At 46.8% G+C, this 16273-nt stretch overlaps 7 protein-coding genes across 7 annotated transcripts; 6 read left to right on the top strand and 1 right to left on the bottom strand.

The window, feature by feature from the left end:
- Window positions 1–616: 616 nt before the first annotated feature.
- On the top strand, window positions 617–874 carry I302_106996 (uncharacterized protein; the record flags this gene model as incomplete). Its single annotated transcript, XM_019192356.1, has 1 exon — window positions 617–874. One exon carries the CDS (start codon window positions 617–619, stop codon window positions 872–874), a length of 258 nt encoding a protein of 85 aa, XP_019045353.1.
- Window positions 875–968: 94 nt separating this feature from the next.
- Window positions 969–1680, top strand: I302_106995 (uncharacterized protein; the record flags this gene model as incomplete). Its single annotated transcript, XM_065870388.1, has 2 exons — window positions 969–1569; window positions 1637–1680. The coding sequence occupies 2 exons, from the start codon at window positions 969–971 to the stop codon at window positions 1678–1680; spliced, it is 645 nt and encodes a 214-aa protein (XP_065726460.1).
- A 1272-nt stretch (window positions 1681–2952) lies between these two features.
- I302_106994 (uncharacterized protein) lies at window positions 2953–3846 on the top strand (the record flags this gene model as incomplete). The annotated part of the gene is made up of 1 exon (XM_019192357.1): window positions 2953–3846. The coding sequence occupies one exon, from the start codon at window positions 2953–2955 to the stop codon at window positions 3844–3846; it is 894 nt and encodes a 297-aa protein (XP_019045354.1).
- A 1248-nt stretch (window positions 3847–5094) lies between these two features.
- I302_106993 (uncharacterized protein) lies at window positions 5095–5694 on the top strand (the record flags this gene model as incomplete). The annotated part of the gene is made up of 1 exon (XM_065870387.1): window positions 5095–5694. The coding sequence occupies one exon, from the start codon at window positions 5095–5097 to the stop codon at window positions 5692–5694; it is 600 nt and encodes a 199-aa protein (XP_065726459.1).
- A 454-nt stretch (window positions 5695–6148) lies between these two features.
- Window positions 6149–6952, top strand: I302_106992 (uncharacterized protein; the record flags this gene model as incomplete). Its single annotated transcript, XM_019192358.1, has 1 exon — window positions 6149–6952. One exon carries the CDS (start codon window positions 6149–6151, stop codon window positions 6950–6952), a length of 804 nt encoding a protein of 267 aa, XP_019045355.1.
- A 548-nt stretch (window positions 6953–7500) lies between these two features.
- On the bottom strand, window positions 7501–11350 carry I302_106991 (uncharacterized protein; the record flags this gene model as incomplete). Its single annotated transcript, XM_019192359.1, has 13 exons — window positions 7501–8208; window positions 8262–8402; window positions 8456–8542; window positions 8597–8652; window positions 8712–8793; window positions 8850–9159; window positions 9212–9303; window positions 9358–9497; window positions 9552–9719; window positions 9776–10544; window positions 10606–10723; window positions 10774–11101; window positions 11161–11350. The coding sequence occupies 13 exons, from the start codon at window positions 11348–11350 to the stop codon at window positions 7501–7503; spliced, it is 3189 nt and encodes a 1062-aa protein (XP_019045356.1).
- A 534-nt stretch (window positions 11351–11884) lies between these two features.
- I302_106990 (uncharacterized protein) lies at window positions 11885–15971 on the top strand (the record flags this gene model as incomplete). Its single annotated transcript, XM_065870386.1, has 16 exons — window positions 11885–12420; window positions 12481–12572; window positions 12624–12661; window positions 12717–13329; window positions 13386–13500; window positions 13560–13776; window positions 13837–13983; window positions 14046–14107; window positions 14164–14262; window positions 14326–14475; window positions 14533–14759; window positions 14812–14909; window positions 14961–15035; window positions 15099–15326; window positions 15394–15459; window positions 15552–15971. The coding sequence occupies 16 exons, from the start codon at window positions 11885–11887 to the stop codon at window positions 15969–15971; spliced, it is 3183 nt and encodes a 1060-aa protein (XP_065726458.1).
- Between the last annotated feature and the right edge of the window lie 302 nt (window positions 15972–16273).

The raw sequence follows: 16273 nt of genomic DNA, 5'->3' as shown, positions 1-16273 counted from the left end.
CTATTTGACACGCCTTAACGCACCCCTATACCAGGCGAAATGGGTGTTTGCGATCGCGCAATAACGATGCGTGGCTTCTCAATTATGAATCATTAGCTTTGAGAGCGTCTGCGAATATGAAGAAGGGAGGTCAAAGGGAAGAATCTGATGTCCTGTTAGTTGAGCACCCCAGAATACTTTATGCGACGTCCGCTTTCTAAGATAAGATTACGACAGTTGCCCTTGATCGGACCTCGATGAACGTTCTACTCTGGTGTATTTTCCTCTCATAAAACAGTCTCGTCGACACGACATTCCACTTATGTCATTCTTTGAGAAGTAGGTGCAGACGCTCCCTGTGTTTCAGCACGTGTAGGTAGAAGACCTTGAGCAGACACTATCCCCTCACGATATGTAATTCGTGAAAGGGTAACTTACATGGCTTGTAATCTCTGAAACAATATAGCTCCTTTGAAGGATGCTCTGGCAAATGATGCAATACAGGCTGGCAGACGAGCGAACGAGCTTTCGAATGGCATAAAAGACGACAGCATACTTAGCTAGGAAGTGATAACTCAACTTTTCCCCCAGCAGTTGACTTTTTGGCCACTCAAACACACATCTTATTCTCATCGCGATGTCACGTCAGGCTCTAGATTTCATTATCGACAGCGTGGACGCACGGTCTAAGGGTGTGTCAAGACTTATATCTACGCCACATGGGGAGAGCCAATCTCAGCGAACGGACGTCGATACTCTTTCTGAGATCCTGAAGAGTGGCGACAGAAGGCTTCACGCCTTTTTGGAGGACCTACCTGTCAAAGCCTTCGAAGGTGTAAACTGGCACAAGTTCGCTTTCACCGAAGTGCCCCGATGGGAAAAACCGAAAGGCTGACGAGGAAGAGCGCTGTCGAGAGCCAGGAAACGATGCGTACTTGCAAGCCTGCATTAGAGCAGAAAGTTACAAGAGTCAAGCTGAATGTGACCAGATGCGACTCTCCAACGCAATTGCTCCTGAGCAACCTTTTTCGGTGACGTTCTATCAAAGCATACCATCCGCTTATGTTGGGTGTGAATACATTACTGCCATCGGCACTGGCATCGCTAAACTCCGAGTAGAATCGAGTGTCGATGTTAATCTTGATCAGCTCATACTGTCGGGGAAGAAGTACGACGAAGTCAAGGTAGAGCAAGGTTGGGGACCGCACGCTTTACCTACAATCAGGGGCGAGTTCGATTCCGTGCTTGATATGAAAGATAATCTTTACCGTCTGGAAGAGGTCGGCAACGCTTACGGGTACGACAATCCACCGGGGTCCCAGATCAGTGCTTGGCTCAACTCGGATGTCCTCCCTGTAGATCGAGAAACCATCTGTCCGACTGCAAATGGAATCGTCTCTACCATTGGAACGGATCCGTTGGAATATATCGAACGGGTCATGAACTTGCCAACATTCAAGTTGAGGTTTGCTGCAACGGCAGGCAAACTGCTCCGGTTCACAGATGTGCATGGAGCACGCTCATCACGACTGACGGTGAATTACTCTAACCTTATTGGTCCAGCTAGTCTCTCACGGATGAAACTTGCAGGTCGGTATTCTACAAAAAAACATTTCTGTATCTCATCGAGGATCGTATGTCGCTGTTTGTATGTCAGGTAAGCTAAGGATGTTGTGTGAGCATGCCCATAAATCTAATTGAACAGCATATATGTCCTACTGTCTAAAGTCATATTTACATGCAATATCTGACGAAATGATATGGTTGCTCTTCGCAAATGGTTTCTTCGGGGCTATTGGTAATCCACGATTTGTTCCAACCATGTGCACAAGTAGTCTGAAACCCCTTCTTTTGGTGTTCCACTCATCACTGTATTGTCGAGTGAGTTCTCGCCACTTAGCCTCAGCCTTACATTTCGCCGCAAAGTACAGTCTATCGTCGTAGTCTCCTCAGAATCCTTGTCGAAACGTATTATAAGATATACATCTTAGGATACATTTTATCCAGGTTTTCAGACGATTCGCCCAGGCTCCCCCTTCGGGGAGGGGTATCAGGCCCGATCACCCTTTCCCCCTAACATTCAACATCCAAGTGATTTGCACAACCTGGAGGACAATTTAGGTACACACTGCGATCATCGAAGCGTGCGTTTCTGGATCAAATGAGCCCACTTTACAGCTATCGTCGCCGATTTCATGAATTCCGTGACGACGAGTTTTTACTAGTCTCTCCTCCTGATTTGTGAACTCAAGATACACGACGAAAACATATCAGGACTTTCTTTGGGGAGATCAGTTGGGAATCAAGGGCAGGAGCATTCTGATCATCGACTTTGCGCACTCTTTGAAAGATCACGAGGTGGAATAAATGATAAGTGATTGGGATCACATTGCGACAAAAGTCTCTGCCGTCAAAACAATTCTCTGACGGTCATGGGAGTAAAGCTCGATGCCATGTCCGAATAGAAAGACGTTCTACGAGTTCGTAGCCAATGACTTCAGGGGCACAAGTAGCGATCTACATTACGGTAGGAGGAGCAGAATACCCTAACTCTGATTCCTCTAATATGCGAATAACATCAGGAAAACCTATTTTTCTCATTAGACCTCAAGAAATGAATATAGTTTTACGCTGGTGGTTGAGATCGCAGCCATTCAGTGTGAAGCGAACAGTTATGACCAGACACTATACTCTGATGGAGGTATATAATAGAGTGAAAGAATCCTGAAGGCCGCAGATAATGTCATCTTTGCACTGACGTCAAAGGCTCCTTTCGACAGCATTGAAAGGAGCACCTGACTCTGAGACGTATCCGAAGGCCTGTCAGTCAATGATCTCGAAACAACGGGGCGTCAAGCCTCACTGAAAAGATCGACTTTCATTCGAATAATACATCCTCTCATTTTGCAACCCGAGGCAACACTCATCTCACATTACACATCACACAGCAGACAGCAGACAGCAAACAGCATAATGCCGAAGAAGACTTTGAAAAGCTTCACTGAGAGATTGACCCATCATATAAAACGTGGCCATGGTCATCACGGTGGCCAGTCTCGAGGACCAGGCCCTGAAGCACCTTTTAGTGTCTTGTCGCATTTGCAAGCAGCGGGCCTCAGTCTCGAAGCTGAATTCTCTGAACCGCCCAAATCGGTGTTTCAGACCTCGGACTGGCGGAAGATCGTTCTTCAAGAAGCGCCACGAACCGAGGACACGCTGAAACTTGACGAGCAAGCTCGCGCAAACAAACAGGGCAATCAAGCCGCTCTTGAACATCTTGCATGGAGAACAAGCATCAAGAGCGAGGCGAACCTGGACCATATTGAGCTCGTTAATAAAGTTAGTGGAGAGCATAATATCCCAGTGACATTCTATTCAATCTCAGATGAATCACACCAAAGAAACCAGATTGGCACCGGAACGGCTGTTTTTGATGTGGAACAGATTGTCGCCGTTGAGTTTGATCAGTTCCTCAAGGATTACTCTGGAGAATTTGTTCAGGAAGGCATCGTTAACGATGCAAGTAGAAAGATTCTCTGGGATAAATTTGATTCCCTGAAGGAGATGAGACGTAGCTCACGACATTTAGACACTATGGACGAGATTGCCAATTTCGGAACTCCTCCCACGAACGAAATCAGAACGTGGCTGGAGACAAGAAGATGCGCTATCACCACCCAATGTACCTTCGACCCCGCCACCAACAGTACTACATGTGACACAGTCGAAAACAATGGGCCACTAAGCAGCTACAAGGTAATCTACCGGGACAAATATACCCATAACCGCAGAATATTTACAGTATTGGGGACGAAAAGGGCAAAATTGAGCGTAAAGTACTCTGATATCGTGTGGGCTCATCAGTAGTAGGGGTAGTCAATAGGGGTAGTCAATTAGGAGTTTATCCGTTTGTAATTAATTTCAAGTCGTTTTTGTAAGTGCAAAAATCACTTTCAAACGCGACTTGTAAATATTTCAAGTGGGTTATTGACTACCCCTAGTGTTTGTGTTATTCACCTCTATGATGTGCGTGTCTCACTCCAAATGGGGTAGATGAACCGTTGTAAATCGCATCCTTCTGAATGTCCAGGTGTTGAGCACGTATCATGATTGCCTTTTAGCATCCAGCGGGTATGCTTTGGACGAAGACTCTGTACCCGAGAGCTGGATGATGTCTGAGAGGGCAAAATTCGATTCTGTAGAAGGCCCAACGGATCGGCAGTGCAGATGTTTATAACGGAAAGTGGAGTTAAGAGAGGGTTTCCAAGATTCGCAATGATCAGTAGCGAAATATATGGAGAGGCTATTCATCGTCCGGTATAGTATCCCTACAAGCGGAGGAGAAGGTTGTTAGGATGGACCAATTCTGACGACTAGGTATCTGTATCTGTAACCATGATTCGATTCTATACCTTCAGCTACGCTGACCACTTAAGTGGAAGTGACCTTGATACTCCCATGGTGTACAATGTGACATGACCCAAGCCTCTCCAAATGATGGCATGGTGTATCTGAAACTTCTGCCTGTCAAGATCCTTTGCCTGACAAGCTCCTCGAGGGAAGGCCCAAAGAGTGCGTCATCCCTGAGAGCTCCTTTGAGCCGTCACCACTGGTGGATAAGGATGCACTACTGAAGTCCCTCAGTGAAAGTATATATGATCACGAGTGCTTCGGTTGGATAATAGCGTTTCAATTATGATTCTCAACATCAACCTGATAAAACTGTTTTTTTCTGTTTCGCCACTCGTCACAAATTTTGGTTCAACTTGCCATCATGCTGTCGAGACTTTTCACCAAATCGAAGTTGTGTACAAAAGATGATCCGGACTAGGACAAATGGGTTCACTCAGGCCCAGGGGCTTGCCACAGCATTTTGCATACTTATGACAAGGGCGAATGGACGATCATACATGATTCAGGGGTCCCCTTCGACATGCTCGCGCAACTCAGGGACAATGACGTTTCTTTGCATGCGAAATTTCTCAAGAAGCCAAACTCAGTTTTCCTTGACCCAGATTGGAGCTCAGTCACGATTTATCAGATGCCTGTCCTCAAAGAGCCTCGCAAAATGATGACAAGTCTCTGAGAGAAGCGAAATACCACTATAAGGCATGGATGTATCCTGAAGGAGAATATTTGAAGGAGAAAACTGGTTGCAACAGCGTCAGGATTACCAACACTGTCAGTCCTGAACAAGGGGTTCCGGTCGCCCTCTATCAGATTTCAGATACGGATGGTCAAAGCGTCAACACCAAGATTGGCACGGCAGTCGCGAGATTCGCTTCAGAATATGCAATTGACGTCGAAATCCCTGATTTCATTTACCTACCCGACTCTTACCGTACCCAAGAGCAATTTGAAGGAAAGGACGTGACACTCACACAACTGGAGACGTGGCAGGAGCTCATGCCGAATATCTCGCGTATCGAAGCTGTAGCCGATCTGTACGGGAAAAATGGCCGTCCTGGGTGGGAAATTGATACTTGGCTGAAGCAGGACAGTGCACGCGTATCGGCCGATTCAATCGACCCGACCTCCAATACAATTGTTTCCATCGACAAGAATACTCTGTCCGCAGAGCCGTTCTTGTTGAGATTGAAGGAAAGGGATTCAAAACCAATCGAATATATAAGCGTGCTTGCAAAGACTCATGCCAGAAGGAGCATTGTGTATTCCGAGTTCAAGTGGGAAGCTCAGCCCCTTGCAGCAGACTAGGCTCATACATGTGTGCAAAGAACATCTCTCTGTTGGCCACAGCGTTTGTTCATAACCAACACCTCGCGATAGTCACCATAGCCTTCATATGCATCTGATGAATGAACGCACAGTGCACTGTTCAGCTTTTCAGTGAGCGTATGTAGATCCACTCACAGCTCGGAACACCCCTCACAATAGCTTTGTACGGTTTGAGCGGCGAAGCCAATCCTCCCTTCCGCTGTAGGGGTTGAAACTGAAGAAGGCAAAAGGGGGAACATAGCAAGCTTTCCTGGGCAAAGAAAGGATCAAATGACAGGCTACACAAACCCAAGAAGGCTAAGCTACCGTATACTGTGGTTAAATACTCGCTCATGTTATCTACTCACCGACCTTTTCCTCGTCGTTGTAGTCCCTCAAAGTTACTATCGCCACCCTAATCATCGACATCACATTTCAAGACAACATCATTATCATGTCCTCATCGGGATCCAAATTGAGCAGTACGATTGACAAAGCCAAGAGGGAAATGAAAGATGGATTCTACCAAAATCTACAAAAGATCTATCCCAACTCAGCCTCCGCGACGGGGTATCTGTCTCAATCGCCCTTCCCCCCATCCTCCAAGCCTTTTGCCAAAATTGAAGAGGCTACGCACTGGGACATCGGAATGTGGTGTCTTTGGGGTGAACCAACACACTCCATCAATACTTCCCAGGATCCGAAAGAGCCCATCCAGATCGTGTCGGTATGGAAAAATCCAAACTCCTGTCGTCTTGTGGTGTACGATGAAAACGATGCGAATCGTTCTTTGGGAAATGCAAAAGTCAAGATGAGTATTCGAAGCAAGCTTACAGTCGACTCCAACCAGCTCTTGAAACAGCAAGTGACCAGCGCAGAGGGAGATCAAATGAGCAGTAAAATTGAGGATGCACAATCTCAACCTGCCGTCTCCAGTGCGGATACGAGGTTTGGCTCGTTGTCGGACCTGCAGAACGCGATAGGTAACAACAGGTTCAAGGGAACGAGTGATTATCTGGACGACAAAAGGAAAGCCTGGGCGGGACAGGCTAAATGTGGCCTCTCAAGTATTCGCACCATCACACGGGCAACCAAGTCCTTCGAGGTCTCTACCACCAAGATAGACGATCAAGCTGGCGACCATACTGTTCAAATCAGATTTACTGCACCAGATGGTAAAATTTTTGGGCTGAAACCTGTCGTAAAAGAAGAGGAATTAACCGCAAATTTCGAAGTGACGAAATGCAAGTGGAACTGATGTTCCCTAGATGTGACACGCAAGGGAGCTGTACGTATTGTATGGGGAAGAGAAAGTCTTGCACGATTTGCATTTTGCCACCATGTATGCCAATCTTATGACAGTAAGATCGAGTCAATTTGGCAGAACAAGCATGCATAAGACTTATGTCAATACGTGATGAAATTTATAAGCACCTACTAGGTCAGTCTCGAGTGTTGTATATGAAATCAGCCGAGATGCGGACTGCAAGTCCATAGTCAATGTCACATGAACACGGAAAACAGAGTTGTTTGCACCAAAATGAACTTGGCAGTGTTTTTTGTTTCTTCTTCCGCCTGCACTGCCGTGCATCATTGCAGTCTGAACGTGTCGAATTGCCGTTACGATGATGTTGAGGTGTTCTGGCATAGGCTCAACTGCCAAGCTGATATGTGACTCTGACTCAACTGATAGCAGCAAAAAGAGTTTACAGGCTTGCAAAAACGCAATTCGTGCCAGACGTGCTCGGCCATACGATACATAGTATAGATTTATACATGCAACAGTTCTAGTACAGATACAACACCCTATTCCATATCAACCTCACTATCCTCCCCCAGCGCTTCCCTCATTCTTCTCCTCTTCTCTTCCTCCTCCCGCTCCTGCTCGGCAGATTTAGGTTTCCTACTTCTCAAACTCCTCGTAACTCCTTCCGTAGGTGGTGGTGCAACCGCCGTCTTTCTTGTCCTCTTCGCGGGTGTGGTAGATGCTCTCCCTTTTCCCCGAGCAGCCCTCTTTGGCTTGGCGTCCTCTGCATCCTCTTCTTCGGTCAACTGCGATCCATCTTCCGATTCTTGCGCTTTTCTCTTTCGCGTTGATCTGGCCGAAGCTCGCCTAGCAGGTTGTGCATTGGTAGTATTGCCATTCAATCTAAGTGTGATTCGGGTGGTTCGGCCAGATGAAGGCGGTACCTCCACAGCTTCGGTATCAGAATCGGATTCTACTGCGATCGGCTTGACATCTTCGTCCTTGTCTACCATTACCTCCTCTTCTCCAGGGATGATAGCAGGTTGAGTGGTTTCCGCTACAGGCTGGACCTCGACTGCCTCCATCTCCTCCTCACTTTCGCTCTTGGGACTTGGTGACCTCTCTCTGACCTTGTCGGTCCAGCTGGCGGTACCTTGCTGATGCGCAGCAGCGAGGACCGAAGCAGCGGATTTCTTAGTTTTGGATTGTGCTTCCGTCGGACCAGTCGACGGATCGGCCAATGGATTGAGAGCGGATGATTCATCAAGCTATATGAGGATGTTAGCTTTCGTGCAATCGGCAAAAGACAGGTTCAGCTCACCTGTTTACCCGTACCATACTCTGCTTGTAATCTCAACCGTACTCTCAAGCCGTTGATAAGTTTTGCCCATCGCTTCAATGCCTTCTCTTCCTTTTTCATCCGTTCTTTCTCTTCGGCAGCAGCGGCAGATTCGGCGTATGCCTAATATATATCATCAGCTTGTGCTAGTTTTGCATTGTTTCAGCTCAGCTCACATCCATGACCATTTCCTCATTCTCCTTAGCCACTACTATACCACTGATAACGGGTATAGCACGTTGTTTCTTGAACTCGAAGCCAGTCTACGCGTATGATGTTAGTGACTTCTCCCCCAATGCCAGTTCTATAGCACTCACGCATGCCTCAGCATAGCTTATTCCAAGATTCTTAGCGACCTTTGCAATGCCCTTGTCTGAAGCCGAAGTCAGTAAATGATGCATAACAGCTAACCATCCAAGGACAAACACTTACATGGGAGATGTACCGCACCAGCAGGTAACATGGTCGGAGCATAAAGATCGATATTACCAAACGAGTTTTGCGGTATAACTCCCTATGACGTACCTCGACGTAAGCTCCGCTAGAACAGTTTGTATGAGGTTCACTCACGTCCTTGATAGGCGGTGGTATGTAGAATTCCGTCTGATACTCTGCATAAAGACCTTGCTGAATAGCTTCTCCCGTTTCCTGCACAGCCAGTTCCTGCGCACGTCGCTTCTGTAGGGTGACCGCACGCTGCTTCACCCATTTGAGAGGTTCCTGCTTGTCTTTCACCCTTCTGCCAACCCTCATCCACGTTTCCGCTGTCTTACAAGCTACCACATTCGCTCGTCGGTATACTGCTTCTCCCCTGAATTTGCCGACTTGAGTTTTCGGTTGGATGATCTCTTCTCGCTTTAGATGACGCTCGAGAACATATCTGGTTGTTTTATCAGCACCCTGGCCGTCATGGAAGAGTAGTGTAGACCCACATAGGATGATCCTTGAATCCGCTCATATGCATTGGCATGCCCTCTGATATCTGACTAGTCTCCAGTTCTGCATCTTCAAGCTCATCTCGGTTCTACGATTCAGATTAGCTTTCGTTTATAATTTGTGGACGATCGTCAAAGCTCACCAAACGATAAGGCCTAGTCAAGAAACCCATTGTTGATTCCCACCATTCCTGTTCATCCTTTCTGGCAGGTACACGAAGTTTGCTAATCTTGGCACCAAAGTTTTTGGTATATCGTAGAGTGACATCCCGAGCAAATCCGTCTATTCATCAAGGTCAGCCGAGAGGATCCCGGAAGTCAGCAAAAGAACACTGACCTTCTTCATACGCTACCACATATACCATCCTGATAGGTCCGCTGTCTGATGTTGGCTCATAATGCGTTTTCTTCCGTATAATCCCTTGCACCGGATCCACAGGTATCCATCTCTGATCTGAACGACTGAAGATTTCTGCCCAGAACACAGGTGGTTGTTCAGATAGGTCTATGAGAGGGATCTATCAGCTTTATCACGCAGGCTCGCTCGTTGTGGTGACTTACCCTGCTTAAGCTTGCTTTTTGGTTTAGATGGTCTTCCGACAGTCTGAGGAGCAGGTTTCGGCTGTCTTAGCCTGTATAAATCGGTGGGATCCTGTAATCTCCGTGTACCAGCCGCTCTGATATTATTCTTCCTTTCTTTCGGTTCATCTCCACCAGGTATAGGTACTTCCTCAAACTCGTCTTCTTCATCCTCATCTTCGTCGGTGGTAGGTCCCATACCCTGTCTACTAGCCATCGAGCGTCCACCCCGTCCAGCTCCGACAGGCTTCTTCTTCGCCGTCACCTTCTCCGCACGCCATGGTACAGGCTGTAGAGATGTCACCAATCTAGCACCTAGCCCACAAGCTCTAGATAAAGCGACGAATAGCTGGGCAGATATATCCCTAGACCCTTCCTGCTGCAAAGCTTTCTTCATCATACTATTCACTGACCTCAGCTTCTCAGCCCCTGCACCGATTGACATCTTTTCCAGAGCTTCTTCCCGTTCTTTGACCTTTTCTCTCGAGGTCGATAAATAGTGTCCTGGTGTGAGATCGGCTCTGGTCAACTTCGGTAGTGGGTCTATAATCTCCTGTATCTCGTCCCATGGTCGAGTACGTAGGCCCAACGTTGGATCTGAAATGTCGAAGAAGGACTGTGACCACCAAGTGACCAGGTCTTGTAGGGCATCAAAGAACAGGCGAGATCGTTGAGCTCGATCAGGAAAACGGGATGGAGGGATGTTGAAAGCGGTTTGTAATGGATGAGGAAGCAGGGATAAGAGCCGTGCCTACCATTATAGAGAATGAGCGGGAGCTGAAACGTCCAAATAGCTATCATCTCGTACTCACCTTGAGAAGAGTATTATTACACCATCTATTCCTGATCTGTGCACTTGCTAAAAGCGATATTACATGCATCTTGTGTATCTCTAAGCGTATTGCTCGATCTTTCGAAGTCATCGGTTTCCTGCCATTAACGGTCAGCTATAAACCAGCAGCCGCAGTGCAACAACTCACTTTCTCATGGCCAGTGCTATTCTCTTTGCTTTCTCCTCGGCCGTCTCGCCTCCTATCTCAAGGTGAATCACTCCATCATCTTCACCCTCACCACTCTCGTCGTCACTATCCCGATCATATCCCTCTAAATCGTAATCTATACTTGGAGCAGTGGTAGCAGTACCGGGCGTGGTTCCTGCAGTGATATGTCCGTTCGTGGTAGGCGTGACGGGATAAGGCGATGATGGTCCAGCTGCGGAAGGTATTGGTACTTCCTCGAAATCATCATCTTCGTTCTCGTCCTCGGATGACACCGAGTAGACAGATAACGGGGCGGACGTTTCTTTCGCTAAGCACAGAAACGATAATCAGCAATCGTACATCTGAAGTAGACATTTATCTACATACCTTTACCCTTTCCCTTCTCCATCAATGATCTGACCTCTGCACTCGGTGAAGGAGGGACATGCCGCCTCGTCCTATTTGGTGGAGTCTTATGTACGGGGCCAGCTTTGGTGGCTTTGGGTGTAAATTTTGGATGGGTTGATGGCTGAGCCCTTGGGATAATCTTCTTGCTCTTTGGTCTTGATGCGCTCATTTGTGTGTTGTACTATGTGATGTGTATGTTAAATGGATAAGGTGAAGGATTCACAATGAAATCAATAAGAATCTTGTCAACAAATGTTCCATCCCATCTCGGATTCTCGATTTCGTCATTACCAAAATAACGATCGAGGGGTTGAGACGAGTCCAGTCAACTGCATCCACGGAGTTGACACTATCATCTCCGTATTCAACATTCAACATCGGTTAAATAGGCGGACACACATGGACATCACTGTACATCACCGTGGGAGAGTAACTAAATCCCCGCGGTTATGACAAAGGTTGAATTCCTGTCAAATGTCAAACCAGATAGATGGTCATTCATCCTTCATCCACTCAATGTCCTAAACCGTCGTATCGATCATCCATCCTGACGACAAAGGGGCAAGGGCATATGATCAGACTCAGACTGCCAGGTTGTATACTCCCTCGAGCCAGTCACTCAATCCGACCCTCACGTTCCAATATCAATACTTCTCGATCAATCCTTTCCAACCTCCCTTCATCCTCAAGACAGTCATTCAGAATGGCTTCTACCGACTCGTCAGTCCCCGCCAGAGACTACGGCTCGTTCAAACTCCTTCAATCCTTCCCCATCGAATACGCTCCAATCACCATATCAAAATGGCGAAGTGAGAAAACCGGTTTAACAGTGGTGTTAGGAAGTCATCAAGCACCAGTCACAAACGGTTACTTCGCTATTGCTTCCGAAATATTTGACGATACAGGTAGACCTCATACACTAGAACATCTGATATTCTTGGGATCGAAGAAGTACCCTTATAAAGGTGTTTTGGACTCTTTGGCTAATAGGGCAGGAAGTAATGGTACCAACGCTTGGACAGCGAATGATCATACGGCTTATACGATCGCTACTGCCGGCAGTGAAGGTTTCTTGAAGATGTTACCTGTCTTTGTCGATCATATCTTACATCCGACCATAGATGATGCAGGTTTTGTTACCGAGGTGTATCACATCAATGGTGCTGGGGAAGATTCAGGTGTGGTGTACAGTGAGATGCAGGGAAGGGAAAATACCTCTTACGATTTGATGGCTTTAGAGTGAGTTATGGCCGTATCCCCACATCATAGAGATCTGTACTAATTCATCACCCCGCATAGGATTCAGCGAACGTTGTATCCCCCTACATCAGCTTATAGAAGTGAGACAGGTGGTCTATTGCACAAATTACGAGTATTGACCGCCCAGCAAAGTGAGTCCACCGACGATAAAGCCGACATACATAAACTGATGAGATGAGCAGTCCGAGATTACCACGGAAAATACTATCAGCCCTACAATGTAAGCTGCAGCATGATTGATACCCCGCGGCAACGTAGCTGACCCAGAAACATAGCTTTGCCTCGTAATCGACGGTGCCGTCCCCATCCCCGAGCTATTCAAAGTTTTGAACGAGCAAGTCGACCCATTAATCATAGAACAACGCCAGAACCAACCCACCATCACACCGCCAGAAGACTGGCAAAGACCTTTTGTAGAAACCACCACATCGCACAGGCTTAGTATACCAGAATCAGTGACGAAGGTAGTAGAATTTATGGAGGAGGATGAATCCGTTGGAGAAGTCATCTTGACGTATCTTGGCCCATCGCCCACAGACTACTTCACAAATACCGCACTCAAGCTCTTGGGTAATTACCTAACTTCAACAGCTACTTCACCATTGTCAAAAGAATTTATCGAGATTTCGAAACCGCTTTGTACGGATATAAGCTTCATGTCGTCCGATAGGGTCAATCACAACGAACTTCAGATTGATCTTGCGGATGTTCCTGCTAAGCATTTACAAAGTATTGGAGATGGTCTGAAAGCTAAATTGGAGAAGATTGTGAAAGAAGAGGGTGTAGATATGGAAAGAATGGGGAGGATTATACGGAGAGATAAGAGGAAGTTGCTAGATTATATGGAAAGTAGGGCATCTGATGTCTTGTCGGAAGTTGTGATTGGAGGTGAGTCGTGTCCTACTTCAAGATCAAATGAACACGTGCTGATTGCCACTCACCAGACTTCTTGTATGGTGAAAAGAATGGTAAAGATTTGCCCATCGCTTTCTCCGATTTGAAGGATTATGAAGTGCTTGAGTCTTGGAAAGCGGAAGATTGGATCTCCCTTCTCGACAAGTAAGTTTCACTTCCCGGCACCCCCGCTCTGTTGGCAAGCTGACTGATACCATGTAAAGATGGTATGTCGCAGCTCCATCCATCACTGTTATCGGTAAACCTTCTGCAGCTTTATCAGAGAAGATCGAGAAGGATGAGAAGGAGCGAGTGGAAAAGCGAAAAGCAGAGTTGGGCGAGGAGAAACTCAAGGAACTAGAAAGAAAGGTGGAGGATGCCAAGAAACAGAGCGATGTGCCTCCGCCACCTGAGATGATATCCTCTTTCCCCATTACCGATGTGAGTCAACATTCTGATCAGGGTGTATACTGAGGAATGCTAAAACATCTGTCTCTCTAGCCTGCCGGTATCAGTTGGGTACCCGTGGAGACCGCCATCAACAACGCAAAAGGGGAGACCATCAAAGCTGACTCTGGAGAAGTGCAACGATATGTAGATGCAGATGGCGTGGAATTACCTTACCAAGTTCACTTCTCGCATGTCAAAGTGAGCTTGTATTTCCATTGTGATCACTGTGATTGGACTGATGACTGACGCATCTACTTTAGTCCAACTTCATCATCGTGACTGCTCTGTTCGATACTTTTGGACTTCCCACACATCTCGCTCCGTTAGTCATCCGAAATGCCCCATGATGGAAGAGGCAGCTGACATTTATCTACACAGATATATCAACCTCTTGATCAGCTCCATCTTCAGCCTCGGAGTCAAACGTGCTGATGGCACACAACTCTCCCATGAAGAGGTCGTGAACCAACTCAATGAGTGAGTCTATGGTGCATCTGGTGGTTTCCACGAGCTTGGGCTAATCAAGATATGTATCACCAGCTTGACGATATACCAGCAAGCATGCTTTGAGTTCCGAGGGGGATTTGCGGAAACCCTCTGCATCAGTTTCAAGGTGGAAACCAAACGATATGAAGAGGCTGTGACGTGGATAAGAGATCTCATGAGTGGTGTCATCTTCGACAAAGAGCGGTATGTACAAGCGGTCCCACGGGTATAACTACATATGAGCTGATTCTTTCGTGGCAGACTCTCCGTAATCGTTGCAAGACTTTTGCAAGAGCTTCCTCAGGAGAAGAGGGATGGTGCCGGAGTAGCCGTTGCCTGGGCGAACAGATTGGCTTATGACGAAACGAAATCGTCTTCTCAGATGTGCGAATTGCTGAAGAGGCTGGAGTTCATACCCAAGGCTGCTGAGATGCTTGAGAAAGAACCGGAGACTGTTATCAAAGCTTTGGAGGAGCTGAGAAATCACTGTGAGTAATATCTATACGCTATTATGCATTGCAGCTGACAGAGGCCAAGCAGTGATTGATCCAAGCAAGATAAGGGTGTCGGTCAGAGGTGACGTGTTGGGCTTGGATGCACCAAGATCGGTATTAGAGCGATCTTTCCTCCCTATCAAGGTGAGTATCAATCTCGAGAATCATAGGATGGTGAACTCAAGTGTTTTATAGGAGGCCAAACCACTCGTCCCAATCTCTACATCTGGTCAAACCCTTTCCGAACTTGGTAAAAACCCATCAAAGAAGGTAAGTTGTGGTATCCGGTAGACTAGTAAGTCCAGTCAAAGCTGATATCTCCTTTTGTGCTAGTGTATCATCGTCCCCATGCCCGCTATCGAAGGATCTTACTCCATGCATTACGCCAAGGGTCCATCAGGATTCGATAACTCCGATCTACCAGCTCTGCGATTAGCCGCGTCGGTGTTGAACGCTATGGAGAGTTATCTCTGGAAATCTATTAGGGGAAGTGGGTTGGCGTATGGTGCGGAAGTTGCTGTGTATCCTGAACCTGGGTTGGTGGGGTTCACAGTATACAGGGTAAGCTACTTGTGTTTACGATGTTCAGATCTGGAGGAGCTGACTCTTGGTCTTGGTGGGATTGTAGAGTCCAAATGCTATGTTGGCTTATGAAGCTGCTGGGAAGATCATGCGGGGCCTGGTAGATGGTAGTGTGAGTGATTTCCATTCCCCTTAAAGGTCAAAAGGTTCGGGCATGTTGTGTCGAGTAACAGGGCTAATGTCGTCTCTCATTACGATATATAGATCAAACTAGACCAAGATATCGTAGACGGCTGCAGATCAAGTATGACATACGATTTCGCCCGACGATCCGAGACCCTCCTCGACGCAGCGTCTACAGCATACCTCAACGAAGTACTCAAGGGAATAGGCAAGAACCACGACCAAGAGTTTTTGAGGAAGTTACCCACTGTTACATTAGAGGATATCAGGAACGCCATCGAGAAATACTTCTTACCTCTTTTCCAGGCTGAGTCAGCTATGGGTTCGGTGGCTGTTTCGTCCTCTAAGGCTAGGGAGGTTGAAGATGGATTTAGGAAATTGGGTTTCGAGGTGGAGAAGAGGGAGTTACCTGTTCTGAGAGGAGATGAGGAGAGTAGCGAGGGGGAGGGGGATGTGGAGATGGATAGTGCGAGTGAGAGTGGGAGTGAAGAAGAGAAGTAATACTGCGGTGGTGGATAAGAGATAGATATCATGATATTGATACTTCCTTGTGTACAACGACATCATGGACGAGAACATCATTTATTATATGCACAAAATACATGTCACATAGAAGTGTAAAGATCTATCTATACACACATTGAGAAATCACGCCATCGACGATATATATACAATAAATCTGCGAAGCTAAACATACACACAGAAACATGAACTTGTTGGATGTCTTATCAATCTATTCTGTTCCACATACAATACCTCACGATTCGCCATCTGTTCGTTCACCCTTCCCTTCTATATCTTGT

The sequence above is a fragment of the Kwoniella bestiolae genome, chromosome 5, assembly GCF_000512585.2.
Source record: "Kwoniella bestiolae CBS 10118 chromosome 5, complete sequence".
NCBI lineage: Eukaryota > Fungi > Basidiomycota > Tremellomycetes > Tremellales > Cryptococcaceae > Kwoniella > Kwoniella bestiolae.
Note: the sequence above shows the minus strand (reverse complement) of the source record. Positions and strands in the feature narration are given on the sequence as shown.